Raw genomic sequence first — 16,299 nt, 5'->3', positions numbered from 1 at the left:
AAAGGCATTGCTTTTCTTTTTCTTCTAGTTCCTAGATATTTTGATATTATTTGGGTATTGGATCCAGATTATTGCTATAAAATTATAATTTGTTACATTACATATTTTTTCTTTATTACCAATATTTTATATTCACATGTTTTATAAATAAATTTACAATAATTATTTAAATTCATTTCTGTTTAACTGGATTCATTATTCACTACAATTTTTTAATAATATAACTTCTTTCTTAAGCTTTTTATCTTTGTTTAATCTTATTAGGTTAGAATATATTTTGGGTAATACTTTCATGATGACATAGAATCTTGCATATCCTTAAAACTATTATATTTGTTTTCTTCTAACACAAACAAAATACCTGACTAAATTTAAACTTAAGTTGCAATCTCTTCCTGCATAAACACTGTAGTCCCTTATCTCAAATTTTTGTTACAAAGATTCTTCAATTTTTAATATGAATTTTAATTGTTTTATTAGAAAATCTAACTTAAAGTAAGTCCTCAATACTTTAGAACTGTTTCTTTATTCTTATAATTAAAAAGGTTTGTTAGGGTGCTTTTAAATATGGGTAACTGTCTTCACTTTTTCCTGGAACACAGCAAGCCCATTCAATCAGCATATTCAGTTCCCCTACTCTCCTGTTCTCCGAAGCTTTGTTTACCTAGGTCAAGCTTTACTTGAGGGTCCCAGGACGAGCAAAATGTAACATTAACCCCCACCTTTCACTTTCTACTGGGAGGAAAGGTCTGGTCTGCTGTATACAGAAAGACCAGAGCAGGGGAGCGGAGCACATTTAAACGTTAATATTGGTGTAGTAGAGAGGTAGCTGGGGGGCAGTGGGTGAAGGCTGATTAAATATCTTCCTACCTTCATTTATGAGCAAAGGACTGCTTTCTTTCATAAGCAATAGGGGTGGACAATTGATTTCTTTTATTTGTCTCAATCACCTTTTTTCAACCTTAGAATTAATTGGAGTTAGTCCCAGATTCTAGCAAGGTTGTTTTTCAGTCTTTGTTCTCACTGTTACTAAGAATTTCATCTTTTTTATGCTTTGCCTTCATTTCTGAGAAAGGCCACACTGTGGGTTGCTAACACATGGCCATTTTAGGCAAGAACTCAGCTATTACACAAAATGTTCCAGGTATAACTTTAACAACAACAAAAAAACTTTGTGAGCAATATGACAAATGGAAATGTAAGTTATACTGGAAAAAGGAACCGAGGCCATTATTCTTTTATGGAGTACAAATGACCACATTTTGACAATTTTCCTTTTTTTCTCTTTAATATAGCCAATACTGGCAAAAACACCCTGATGAAAATACCTCAGAGATCAGCATTCTCTTTTCCCCACATAAGGTTAATACCTTCCATGTTTCCCCAGCTCTCCTGCTTGTAGACAATTTTATTATTTAGCATCTATCAAACTGCTGCAGCACTGGACACTTAGACAACACATAAAAGATATGTTCCCTCACTATATCTTTCCCATGAGCATGCACACCTCCCCAAAAGACCAGCCAATAATGATTTTGTAGTCTGGAGTGAAAAATTGCTGGGCAGGGACTATATCATGGGTTTGCAAACTCATAAGCCTACAGGGGCCAGGCGATCAAATGACTGAGCAAAGACTTAGTGTCTGCTTATTAAATACTTTTGAATAGTCTTCATTATCACAAACAAATATACTCTTTCATTTTTTTTCTAGATAACATGATTTTTGATATACCTTTTATTTTCCCACTTTTGGTAGAATTATATGACTTTAGAGAAATGTGTTTCAACTATAAGAAAATAACATGGAAAGCATAATAATAAATAATAGCAACAGTCATTTGTAGTAAATGATACATTTATATAACAGGGAGTGGTTGGAAATTTGAATTTTAACATGAAATATAGCTTTAAATGCTGGCAAAAAATTTAAATTATATTGTGCAGGTTATTTTGAAATATAACATATTTAGGGGCTAAACTTGACCAAAATGTGGCTTCTGAAACATATAGTTTCTTTTGGGAGGGTTTTGTTTTTTATATGTTGATTTTGAGATTATTGATGATAACTATTTCTGTCTATTCTACTTTTAGTTCATGTCTCAGGTAGGGTTTAGGCAATCAAGTTTTAGAAGCTCTATAAATAATTCTTACGTTCATCTAGAGTTGGGAGTGGCTGGTACAGCGTCTGGTTAGAGTGGACGTGCTCCGCCTGCCCATCTACTCTCACTCCTCAAAGAAAAGGGCTGCCCTCCAACAATGATAGCAACCACACATTCTTGATGAGGTTCATTATGTAATTGGGTAGCTGAGGAGATTTGTGTATGTGATTCACGATCACAGGGAAGCATTTCGTTAAGAATGCTTGAACCTTATCAGTTGGTCATATCTGTAAGTAAAATGGAGATTATCTTGGTATAGATAGATAAGTCCCCTATGCACAGTCCAAGAAAATGATATAATAGTCTAGGAAATGTAAGCAATCTTGACCCTAGACTACTAGATGATTTTGTGAGGCAGGGAAAATTAGCCAGATATTTCCACATCCTTAAAGGAGCCCTTACATTCCTCCAGCACTCTTTGACTTGATCATGTGCACCTAGCAGTCTTCTAATTACCAAGTATATTTTACAGAAACTTCAGTGTTTGGCAGGGGCCAAATGAATGCAAGTATTTTATTCACTGGGAAGGAATTGGGGTAATAAATCAGCCCTCTGTGATCTTGGTTAACATAACTCAGCCTTCAAAACCCTGATCAACCTAAACATACTGACAAAATTCAGTTCTCTGGCTTACAACATTGAGAAACAACCCCCATGACTGCTCTGTGAGACTCAATTTTGGGAAGGGGATAGAGGTGTGGTGGCAGCGTATTCTATCTGATTCTTTGGCATATTCTAATTCAAAATGAACTTGAAAAAATTTATTTTAAGCCTTCAGCACTTTTACTTGTATTTTTTCAGGATGTGAAAATTGAGTTGAAGAAATCTGTTAAGTTTCCATGGAAATGGTGCCAATTAATTTTTTTTTTCCTGTTCCTCAGGAAAATTCTTTGACTTAGCAATAATGTAACTTCCTGGCAATCCCTTGGCAGTCTTGAACTTAGTGCCTCTGAAATGCCTACACTTACAGTGGGAAAATCACTGGCTGTCATAATCCCTTTTCCTTCCAGAATATAGTGGAAGAATTAAATAGTTTCTTTAACCTTATTTAGAGAATTTGTCTAGCCCCTTTAGAAAATCTTGACTCTGGCAAACATTTCATAAAAGGCCCTTCTCTCCCTTGCCAAAAGATTATCATTGGTGAAGTATATACTACTTTTCCTATTATGCTATAAAATCTCAGGATATTTGAAGAGTATTCACTACTTCAGTAATAAGCAGTTTACATTGCCTAGTATGTTCCATTGACTTGATGATCATAATATCTAGGCAGTTTAGAGATATATGGATGGATGGAGTAAGCCCTTTTAGGTACTTAGGTAATTAATTCTTTTACTTGAAAATATTCCCAATTATTCATAATTATCTTTTTTCCCCCTCACGCTAGATGTTGATTTCTCTGCAGCTTGTAGACATTGGAGAAAGTTTTTTTTTTTTTTTTTAAAAAGCATTCCATAAGGTTTGATGTTCTCTCAGTCCTTGCAAATACAGCAATGTTCTGTTCCATTCGGGTAGGTTACTGATATGCAGGATTAAAGGAATCTAGGGAAACTGCTGTCAGATGACTATCAAAAATGTCCTCAATATGTTAAATCCAGAAAGAAAAAAATTTCAAATAAATATGATCAAAATTTTCAGTATCCTAGTCCCCAAAGAATTTTAAGAATCTAATGAAATTGACCTTTATGAAACAAATAAGGTAACAAGATATGGACAGATGTCAATTCAATAAAATATTGTATGATTAGGTCCTTGTTTCCTTTCACCATTTTCCTCTCCCCCCTTTTGTTCTGGGTACAAATTGGTACTATTTTTCTGTACATATGGATACTTGAATTGGGCTCTTCTAGGCTTACTGGATACTAGCAGCATTTCCTTATATTGCTCTCTGTGGGACAGCAAGAAGGATGATTGATAAGACCAAGCTTTCCACAGATGTCTTTATTACACTTGATACTTGTCACTTTCCTTCATCTGCTATGGGCCCCTTCACATTTTCCCCTTAACTCTAAGAGAATTTAATTAAAAATGTAATTGAATAATTTATAAGAAAAATGCTTTAGGGAATTTTCTCCCAAATAACTCAAAGCATCTTGTCCCATTATTCTTTCCAAAGCTCTGTGAGGTATGTGGGAGAGTCCAGATAGGAATAATCTTATCTACCTTGTTTAGTTCCCTAGTAACTGTTCTGATCCTAACTGTACAATGATATTACACAGAGCTTTGCATTTATTTCTCAAGAGTGCTAAAGACACAGTGGGAGCATAATAGTAGACTTAAAAAAGATATATATGTCTCTTAAAATTATGAAATCACTAAAAATGGAAAATTGTCAAATAAAGTTATTGCATGTAAATTTACAAGCAGTGAATCCAAGTGATTCATGGGAGAATAGAAGTTCAGTATCATCATGTGTTGTATTCAAACAACATGTACTTGATCGGAAAAATGATCTAAGCATAACCTTGCTGCTGTGGGCAATGCTACTTGAAGTGATAGGTGAAAATCATTCATTTAAGGGCACACCTTTGTTTTGAGGACAATTCATAGCATCCTAGGAGCAGGTCCATTGAGATTCTATGTTTAGTAGTTCAGTGGGAGTTAGAAATTGGCACAATCATTACCTATTGATCTCCACAATGGCACAAAAGGAGACTGATTATGGGAGTCATTATGGGCTGCCATGAAATAATTTCCTGGTTTTATTTTAATGTCTCTCTTAACAATTTATTGGTACCAATTTCAAGGTAATATTATTCTGGACCGAGGTTATTACAGAGGTGGGTCTCTATCTGCTCACTGATTATCATAGTCAGCTAATGGTATCTGTATCTCTGCTACGTTTTACAATTTTCATTTTAAACAGTAAGTAAGGTCTTCTTATCAGGAAAAAAAAATCATAATAAATAACCTGCTATAGTGTCTGTCAGCACCACGCTCAGCTTTTTTTTTTTTAAAAGATGACCGGTAAGGGGATCTCTACCCTTGGCTTGGTGTTGTCAGCACCACGCTCAGTCTGTGAGCAAACTGGCCATCCCTATATAGGATCCGAACCTGCGGCCTTGGTGTTATCAGCACCACACTCTACCGAGTGAGTGTCTGTATTAAATAGGAGACAAGTATTTCAGGGAAAACTGGAGGCAGAAAATATTCCTCCTGTGTAAGATATTTTAGTGGTTATAGTTTTCAGATCTCTTCTGCATGACAAATAATTGTTCAAAAAATGTGGCATCAAATACTGAAGGTTAGACAATAGTGGGAAAAGGGTACAATCTTTGATTGGCATTTAACACAGAGCATAGACAACTTATGCTATTTCCCTCCTTTGGGGAATCAATCATCTGCCCCTCCCACCTAAGTTAAGTTCTACAGACTTCCCTCTACACAAAATTTGTCTTACTTGACCTTCCCGGAGCCCTCAAAACAACATCAACCACATCATCACAAATATTTTGACGAGGCCATTTCATGTCTTTGTTAATTAAAATAATCTTTTTGCATCGATTTTATTATGGCAAAATTGTATTTGAGTTAGACACTAACTTAAGAGTAAAATTAATAAAGCACCCAATTATTTATTCCTGTCCTAAAAGGCTTTATTCAGTATTCATAAGTTTTTAAGTCTTACTTAGAGAGTATTAGGTAGACTGAAGTTAGTGTCAGTACCTTGTTTCTTAGGAGGACCATGGAACTTGTCGATGTCAGATTGCCTTCTGGCTGCCTTTTGTTGGAACACTGTAAATAATATAGAACATATTATTTAGTGAACATAAACATTAAAAATAACAAACTGTAGATGTCTACAGGAAGTTAGAATGCAATATGTCTTTTTCTTTAGTAACAATTCCTGAATTGTATTATTTGAGTAGGAGAATTATTAAATTTACAATTTTCTCATTTGTGCAGCTTATCAGTCATTTTGCAAAGCATTTTCTTTGGGCAGAGTAGGATAGTGCTAATGGAATGCCTCATTAAACTATTTGAATCAAGATATGATTCCATTTTGATATCAGGTAGAGATTAAAGCTGCACTTTGTTAAAAGTGATAAATGTTAAAATCACATGAAAAATTCCATTTGCACAGAAATTACTCATGCTGACTTTTTGGTGATAAGCAAGGGTAATGACTGTTTCTTCTTAAACAGATGAAAAGACTGTTGTATTTCACAGATGTGATAATAAAAAAGACACTTTATTCTTGCATCATCTATCTAGACCTCAGACCTATTAAAGTAGCTTATTCAAATTACTTCATTATCTGAAAAGTGCTTTGTTCTCATTTATTATTTCTTACACAAAGTTCTGGGAGACAAGTCAGCATTACTCACCACATTTTGCAGATGAAAGATAAAATTGATTGCTTAGTACTTATATTTATTGAGCACCCACAAAGTTCTGTATAGCTTCTGGCATTTGTTAATGAAAAAGTCCAGACCCGTTACAACTTTACTTTAGAAAATGAACATCCCAGGGTTACATTTATTTTTATGGGCAGTTTGAATTAAGGGTTTGGGAACTGGAAAAAACCTTGGAGATTTAGTCCAACCTCATGTGTTTATAGATGAGGGAGGTGGAAGTAACTAGCTTGTAAAAGGGCTAAGTAATTTTGCAAATTTTGATCCCAAAGCTGTTGGCTAGTAGAGATGTGATTTAGAGCCTCAAGCCTAGAACTTCAATCTATTGCTTGGTTCCTTCCAGCACTGCTACCTCTTCCCCTCCATGACTATTTCCTTTAATAGGTAAAGAAGGAAACAGAGGGAGAGGATTAAAAGGAGACTTAGAGCATTTTTAACATGGTTGTGTCTCTTGTTCATTTTAAGAGCTCAACGGGACTTCCTGGGGTAATTGAACTGAGGCACGTAGGAGTGGGAGTGCTCCAGCTGGATGGTGCTCAGACACTCTGACTGGAGGAAGCATCCCGCAGTTATCTTAGATCACTGTCTTTGGTTATAATATGCTTTAAAACAATCTAATATCAAGATCATACCAGTGCTTAATGAAAAGACATTTTTTGAGTTTAAAAATGTGCCCCCAAATATATCAAAGCAACAATTATTTATTAAGCATACATACTTTGACAGATGCTGTCAAGAGAAAGGATCCTCCTGTCTATTGTCCTTTTTCGAACAGAAGAGGCAAATACATTTTCAAAGTATAATGTGTTTGAGAAAGATGATACACACAAAATAACATTTCTGGTTGAAAATCAGTTTTCTGCTTCAAGTTAGTATTTGAAAAACATGCTGAATATAACTAACTGGCAAGTTCTGGGTTAGTGGCTTATTTTTCCTAAAATATAATATATTGAGGGATATGAGGTGTGTGAATATATTTTAGGATACTAGAAGAATTTTTAAAAATGGTATTTGGTTTTTATTTTCATTGGCCAGTTCTAAAAGTCTTTAAAAAATGCAATGCTTTTGAAATTTTAATAACATGCAGACTTTTTCTACTTTTTTGCCAATATTGTTAAGATATAAATGAGAATGTATAAGACTAAAAAGCTGTAATATGCTATCATTAATATGAGAAATGACCTGAGTCCAAAGATAAATTCAGACAATAAATTCTTCAAATAAAAATTACATTAATTGATAAGTTTAAAGAATTCTGCTGAGGTTTGAAGCTACAGAGTACTTGGAAATGGAATTATTTTTTCAGCATTTTATTTAGCATTAATTTGTTAAAAACCACTTTATAACCCATATTTTATTGGAATACTTCCTGTTGACAACAAATGCTCAGGCTATTTGAAATATGGCAAATATCAAATAAATGCTCTTTTTTCAGTTACTAGATTAAGCATTTACACGTAGTGTATTTATTTATTATTGAGATTTCACCATGGCTTATACTTGGAGCTGCCCAGGATGAGGGTGGAGGATTGGAATGGGAGAGTGGGATGCTATTCATGAGGTGATTATGAAAACCCTGATAACAGAACTCTTTAAAAGCAGCATGTGCAGTAGTAGGTCACACCAAACAGGACAAAGGTCCTTTCTACCTGTTTAGTTGCCTTGGAATTCCCAGCTAATTCATCTCCAGTTGCATCCATTCCTCCCTGTTCCCCTTCTTCCACCAAAAGATGAGCCTCATTTTGTTACAAAAGCCTAATTAGCAATTAGCATATCTCCATGTCTTCTCTTCTCTATGAAAGTTAGGAGGTGTTTTTAAGTTTATAAGGTCACCTTGGGAAAGGACCTATTTTAACTTGTTTCCTGAAGAAAGAGTTAACCCATCACAATTATCACTGAAGCAAACTATATCAACGACACATACTTCATCGGCCTTAGAAAAGAATATAAACTCTATATAAAATAAAAAATTTTAGAATTCATCAATCTTCCTTTTTTACAGTTAATATTAACTGAAACATTTAAAATTGCTTCCACCAGTAAAACCTTTCTTCTAAAAAGTCTTATACACTTTATACTTATCATATTCAATCACTTCACACAAACTTTACAGGAGGTAAATATAAAATCTATGCTAGAGTGAGAAATGAGGGTTGGGTTATGGGTCACTCAGATTTATATACAAAAGTACATGTTTTTGTAAAGCAAGATTTGTGATGAGCTAGGTGAGTCTCTTTTAAACATATTGTAATTGGAAAAAATCTGTATACTAGAATGCTAACCAATTTGGCACAGCAGAAGGAGTATAGTTTTGTCTTTATATTAACAACATGCATTACATGGAAAAGGGCTTTCTCCTCCTGGACCTTTATTTTCTTGTCAATAAAGTTAGGGCTTAGAAGCAATGATCTCTAACATCTCACTCAGCTATAACATTCTAAGATGTTGCCAATTCTTATTCCCAAGTCCTTCCAGGTCTAATGGTGCCAGGATAAATTTTTAAGTGAGTATGAATTTAAGTAGAATGATATTTTCTGAAGAAGAAATTATTTGTAATGTGGGGATTTAGACTAATAGAAAAGCTAGAAGGTTAAATCACAGACTAACATTAATTTTTTAAATAATATACTGAGATGATCCTGTCCCTATGGAGGATCATTATAAATTCTTGGAGGACATTATTTTCACCACATTTTACCCCATCAATGTTCAAAGAATGCTATCAAGGCACTTATGACATATGTCAACTTTGATGACTCTGCCCCAGTAAAATCTTATTTTTCTCTTTCTACCCAAAATTAGAATTTGAGAAGAAAGAAACATGAATGTATTATTAGTTGTAGTCAATACCTTTAAACATAAAAAAAAGTCCATAGAGAAAGAAAGATAATTTTTGAGGTATAAAATAACCCCCCAAAATAGAAATCTCCCAAATAACATCCCTGTTTATTTTAAATATTGGTGGAATGACTTCTGCAAAATTTTCTCCAGAATAGGAATGACATTGAATGGAAAAACATTAGCATAGTATTAAATATTCAAAATGTTAAGCAAAGCAGAGCTAGCAGAAGAGCAGAGGAGGAGAAGGTGAAATATAACGATTAACTAGAACTATTTGTCTTACCAGGCTGCTTCTGCAAAAACATTCTTCATGTCATCCTGATTTGTGGCCTATTTCAAGCAAAGGGACTCTTCCAGAGCAGCCATTCTTAGAAAATCTGATAAAGCTTATTTTGAATTATTTTGTAAGTGGCTAAGGTGATGAAAAGTCTGTGCAATAGCCAATAGCATTCATGAAGATATGAATTATAACCCACAAGCCCCTTGAGGATTCATGCCCACTAGAACATTCATGCCCACTAGAACTGAACAATGAAATGTTATATAGAGATGTACACCTGTCACTGAGATCACTCTTGAAACTAGAGATTTGATATAAAATAAAATACACAGATCTGTATTGTGTTCTGAACTTTCAGAGAATGATACTGTGTAGGGTGGAACCAGTATGTTTTTTATTCATTCAACAACCTTTCAATAGGTTGCAACTACATAGTTAAGTGCTGTGCTAGGTTCTGAGGACACAAAGGTAAATAAGGCATAGTCACAGTTGCCATACTATCCTCTATTTTGGTGTATTCATTTAAGTAAAGGTCAAATGTGTCATTATACTGCCTACTGATGAAAGAGGATACAAATGAGAAATAGTCAGGAAGAGCAAGGGTCATAATTCAGTCCTTGTAACTGTATTCTGCCTACCTTGTTCCTCCAATTTGCACCATGTAAAAGCTAATCACAGAAAGGCAGAATGAGGTAAAAGAAAACAGTGTACACAATCCCTTTGTCTAGCCGGTACATGCAGGGAACAGAATGTTCTAACCCTATAAGTAGTAATGCTGACTAATCTGAAGGTCAGATTAAGATGTGGCCTCTTTGCAAATTGACTAAGAAAGACTGAGCTCTCCAGTCACCTTAAAACTGCCATTTCATTGTGCTAGTAATAGTTACAGGTTATTAATTTGAACAAATTTATCAAAATCAGGCCACCACAGTTGAACAGATACATTCAAGGTAGTGCAGACGCAAATAAACAGCCACATCAGCCACATAATATGAAAGTCTTTCACCTGAAAGCAGTTTACTGAATGGCAGACACATGTGGTTGGGAGTTGTGGCATTATATTTTTAGGAAGAATCTGTAAATCGTCAGCTAGCACACATGAGGTCACTGACATGGTTACCAAAGCTTACTCTGGAGATTGGCAGAGATGGAAAGTTGGAAAGCACATAGCTGCATAAAAGAAAATGGCACAGAAATTTGAATTCAAAGGAGATATCAATGAATGCTTTAGTTTCTTAAGGAGAAAATGTTAATTTTCTTACCAATTTATGGCAGAAACTTTGTCTGATTGAAGTGTTCCCATAAAAATCCTCTCCCAAACCAGGAGATCTCACTATAAATTATTTTTTCTACTTATAAGGAACTGAATTTTTACTAAAGTAGAACACAAACTATTTTTATTTGCATATTTATTCTTCCTGTTGCAAATAAGAATATTTCTATTTTAGAAATGTCCAGGAAGTTGGGACATTCTGAGAGAGAACAGTTGCTTTGTGGAATTCTATGTAATTGTAGCTTGAGGCCATTGCAATGAGTTTATTGGCAAAACCTCTACTAATCAGTGGGTAGGTAGGTCTTCCTCCCTCTGGTTACCAGGCAGGCAGCATGTATTGAACATCTTTTGCTTGCATAGCACTGGACTGGGGGTTAATCTCTTCCCATAAGACTTCTTTTGGGTTTATTACTTGACTTCTCTTTTTGCCCATTTGTATTCAGTGAAATCATGTAAGTGTAGATATTACTCGAGTAGCATCCCAAGTAATTTTCCTTTCGTTTCTAAGAAAAGTGGTTTGGGTAGTAAGGAAGTCACTAGACAACTGTGGAAATTATGATGAGTTCACCTTTTGGTTCATGCTCAGTGATTACCAAAAGTAACTTCTCTGGCCTTCTCTTTTGCCTTACCCCCCAACCCCCATATCAGGAAATGTTGCTATCCTGAGAAGTAACAGTGGAATCATGATTTGCATTTTGCTATGTTTCACAGGGTGATAACACTCAACACTCTAAATAGTTTTCTCCTCTGAACTTAAGATAAACTATCTGGTTGTGCTCACTTTGAACAAATATTAAATACTAGTTCTGCTAATAAGTCTCAAACTATAGAAATGCAGATTGAAAATTCCAAAAGGACAGGCCTGTGCCCATTTGTTCTAGATAGTGTTCGATATAGGTAGCTAATAAATACTTCGGGAAAGTCATGCAAGATGATGTATTACCATACAAAACCCATGTAAAAGGGAAGAAGCAAAAGGCATACTAAAGGGGAGAGGGCCATGGCAGGTCTGCCCTCCCGTCTGTGTCTACAGAACACCAGTCATTACAGTGACTACCATTTCCTGCATACTACTCTGCGCTGGCCACCATACATATGTAGCTTTAGTTCTCATGTGAAAACCCTGTGAAGCAGTTATTACCATTTCTTTAAAAACAGAAAATAAAAAAACAAATCAAAGACAAATGAAGCAAGGTTATGCAACTTGCACAAACTATAACTGGCAAAGCCATAAGTCAAATTCAGTTGCATCCAGCTTCACAGTCTTCATGAATTTCACTACACCCCGCTGCCAGTCCCTTAGGGGATGCTCATGTCACTGTGCTAGCACCAGGAAGCACCTTGTTTTCCTCTAACCGCTACTTATTTAGAGTTAAAAAGATGCACACATTAAAAGTCTTCATGGAAAATATTGTGAATTCAGGAAATCTAAAGTGAGAAAAAAGAGTCTGTGGATAGCTGTTTGATAAAATTATGATTTCATGTTTAAATGATTGTTCTCTAAAGTATTCAAATGATTACTCTGACTTGAAAATAATCTAGGTCAGAGTTTCTCAACAGTGGCACCATTGACATTTTAGACTGGATAATTCCTTGTTGTGGGGGCTAGCTTATACACTGCGGGATGTTTAGCAGCATTCCTGGCTTCTACCTACTAGATGCTACTAGTACTGTCCTAGTTGTGACAATCAAAATGTATTCAGACATTGCCAAATGTCTTCTGGGAGGCAAACCACCACCAGTTAAGAACTACTGCTGTAGGTCAATTAAACTTCTTAGTAAAGATATATTTAACAGAGAGCTTAGGAGCACTATATCTTAAGGGGAAAAAGACAAGAATTCATACTGCTGTTCAATGAAAGTCTAAGTGCTTGATAACATTTGTATTCATTTCCTTGCATAAAACAAACCCTTTACTGTCACTTCACACCACAGTTGATTACTGCCTCCTTCTCACTTCACTAATATAAAGGAATGAATCCTGGAAGATGAGACTGGAAAAGTTCATCATTATTATGCCAACACTCTAACAGATGTTCTGCAACTCCCTTCTCAGGTTTTACTCAGTGTCGCTGTGGAGGAGGCTGGGGATCATGACGTTCTGCTGTGAGAAGGACAGAAAGAGTAAATCAAGACATGTGGGTCACACAAGCAGACGTGCTCCCCTTCAATGGACAGCATGAGCACAAGGCAGAATGATCGCTCCTTTGCAGAGCTGCAGCAGCACCCTATCAGAAAAAGGAACGAGGCAGAGGGTCACAGGAGAAAGACAGGAACACTAGGCTTACAGAAAGAAAGATAAATATGTCACTGTTCTAAGAACACTTATGATATATATCCATGTCCTGAAGCTAAATGGTTTGGACAAGGTCACTAGCCAGAGAGAGGACCCCAGGCACTTGACCTAAGACCTACTTTACCTACTTTAATCCACTTGACCATATTTCATAATTAATGAGGACAGAAACCATTCTACCTTGTCACATTTGCAGTGATATGGATTAATTTTCCTAAGAGTTTCTACAAGGTCTCTTTTTCTTTTTTCTTTTTGCATTTCAATTGCATTGTATGTGATCAATTTCAATGACAAGTGAATTGCAAGTGGAAAATTTCTGACAGAAGCTGAGCTGTACTTGACATTTTGGAGTCCCAGTATCTGAGTAGCTCTCAAAAAGGTCATATAAAACTTTGTGGCATTGCAAAATGCCAAGGGCAACTCAGTAGCAATTGAAAATTGAAAGGGAAATCATATTCTATCCCAAATCAGCCATGTAGATTCTGAAGAAGGATCTCTGTTCTATTAGTTGTGTTAGGAACAAATGGAAAATTGTCCACTGATATTGAAAAAATTTCCCCAATAGGCATTCATCTCTTTGCATGATTTATGGATATAGTTTTACTACCAATCTATCTACACCATGCCAAGTGTTCATTTTCTTTCCTTGATTTGTCTTAAATAAAGAATTCTGTCACTAAAGAAGGCTGTAAATCCACGTTAATTCCTCTGTATTCTTGAAACTTAACAAACCTGATCTTTTTCAATATTACAGGGAGAAAAAGGTAGAGAGAATATGATATCTGAAAATAGGCAAACTTCAAAATCTTTTTAAGAAAAGTGAGTTATTCTTGTTGTGGTTGTTAATTTAAGATTAGGTTTAGTACAACAGCAATGGAATAAAAAAATCAGACACATAAATCTTAAAAAAAAAAATGAGCCAGCAAGGATTCAGTTCTGCATTTATAAGTAATATTTCTGTGTGTGGGCGATGATGACGATGGCGGAAATAGAGCTTCTCTTTCATAAGTTATGTTTTATGAAAGCAGTTAAAATGATGAGCTATATGTGAATATCTTAGAGCTTTGTCCTATTCTATGTGGGCTCTTCCCTTCAAATTACTAGTGCTTGAACATAGGGTGGTTTAAAGTTTAGGAATTAGTAAATCGATGTATTCTTCTGATCACCCTCCAGAATGTTACTGAAGTCTTCTATTCTGGACACATTGGAGTGGATCTTGTTATTTCTATCATTCATTTATTTAGCTAATAGTCTTCCAATATTCACTATTTTTTACTATAAATTCAGCACTGAGCTTGGCACCAGAGATACGATAATGGGCAAAAACAGCTGAGGTTGGTCTCTTCCTTTCGTGGATATTACGTGTTAGAAGGAAAACATAAATATTAATAAATAATTCAGAAATAAATATACTGGTGAAGGACGTCTGTGGAGCCATGTGCACAAGCACAAAACCAGATTAATCTGGGTCCAAATCCCACTTCTTCCTCCTCCTAGTTTTACCACCTTGAGCAAGACACTGAAACTCATTGAACATCAGTTTCTTTTTCTCTAAAATGAAGCTATTCATGCTGACAGGATTATTACATAAATTTGAAATTATCATGAAAGTTACCTAATAATAATGATTACAAGGAGCGGACAAAGCCAAGTAATCCCACCAGAGGACAGGGTCTTCCTTCCCCCACCCACTCCAGCTCTATTATCTTCCTTAACTTCTGACTCCCGCAGAATCCAAGAAACACACCAACACTTTTTCTATAATTTAACGTAAGTTTATCAAAGTCATCCTCTGTCCAGAACTGAACAAAGACAAAGTAGAATTGCTTTTAATTATAATGTATCGAATGTATACTACATACCAACTATTGTGCAGGTATTTGCTATTTTTATTTCATTTAAAGATTGTAACAACCTTTTAAGTAGATATTATTTTTATCCCTAATTTACAATGAGGAAATTGAATCTCAGATATATAAATTTACTTGTTTTGGTAACACTGGTTGAATCTGAATACAGATCTTTCTACAAAGCCAGCACGGTTTTCTTGTATCTCCCTGGTTTTCCTTTTCCTAGTCCATTTGCTAGTACAGTACTTTCTTGAGATTTTAAATTGTACTTTGAAATTCTGCATCCTGTATTCTTCTTCCATCCCCTATTCCACATCCTTCTCTTTTCGGTGTGTTAACACACCCTAGATGTTTCAACATTCTGCTACCACTTCTGTGTTCTGGCAAGAACTGGGGACAATTAATGTTCTTTTAATTAAATGGATGGCTTTCTGGGAAATGGTGGCAATTCCACTTAACAGATATGCCTGAGCTAAGGGAAAAAAAAAGATAAAGAAGAAAGATGTGATGAAAGACTTTTATCCTGTGAAATGCAAATAACATCAAGAAAGAATTAGCTGATGAGGCAATCTCTTCCTAATATGGGAACAGAATGATCTACAATCAATTGCGTAAAGGAAAGAGACAGGCAAATATATCCCAGTGGAAGAGAAAAAGAAGAAAAAATGGAAGGGGATTTTACTACTGATTTAGGTTGTGGGGCAAATAACTACACCTGTTTTACTTAACTGCAAAAACAAATAAACATTATAATGCTGGTTCCTGTCTTTATGTAATACAAACATCATGAGAATAAATTAGATTTCATAAGTGAATTAGAAAGATGCCTTATAAATATTGAAGTGGGACTGGCTTGGTAGGTGATTTAAATAACCTTTACAATTTCTTAGAAACTCAAGATTTCTAAGATTCCTTAAAATCCTATGAGTGCATATATGTATGGGACAAATTACACCATTGCTGTGTACAGAATTTGCAAAATTAATACACAGAAAGACTATCATTGGTACTCAATAAATCTTTATGTAATTAATAAATAAATGAACAAGGAGGAAAACCATCCCAATTCACTTATTTAAACATGAGGATTGGTTGAAAGTCTAAAGCAATCATAGCCCTAAATCCCTTCTCCAACACTGTGAAACGGGGAAATCATACATGATGGGAGGTTATTCATTACAGAAATTGAACTGAAATTGTTCTGAACGTGGGCGATGAGGCACGGTGGGTGGCACTGAACTGAAA

The 16,299-nt window shown here is 35.2% G+C and overlaps 1 protein-coding gene across 1 annotated transcript in view; it reads right to left on the bottom strand.

Moving 5' to 3' along the window:
* Positions 1-16,299, bottom strand: part of LOC103595763 (B-cell scaffold protein with ankyrin repeats-like) — a 37,900-nt gene that overhangs the window by 19,389 nt on the left and 2,212 nt on the right. The window contains 1 exon segment of the mRNA XM_008579229.1: positions 5,826-5,894. Within this exon segment, the coding sequence (XP_008577451.1) occupies positions 5,826-5,894 (69 nt within the window).

Source organism: Galeopterus variegatus, unplaced genomic scaffold (assembly GCF_000696425.1).
Source record: "Galeopterus variegatus unplaced genomic scaffold, G_variegatus-3.0.2 Scaffold1839, whole genome shotgun sequence".
Classification (NCBI taxonomy): Eukaryota; Metazoa; Chordata; class Mammalia; order Dermoptera; family Cynocephalidae; genus Galeopterus; species Galeopterus variegatus.
The sequence above is the reverse complement of the archived record's forward strand: the minus strand, read 5'-3'. Positions and strand labels throughout refer to the sequence as shown.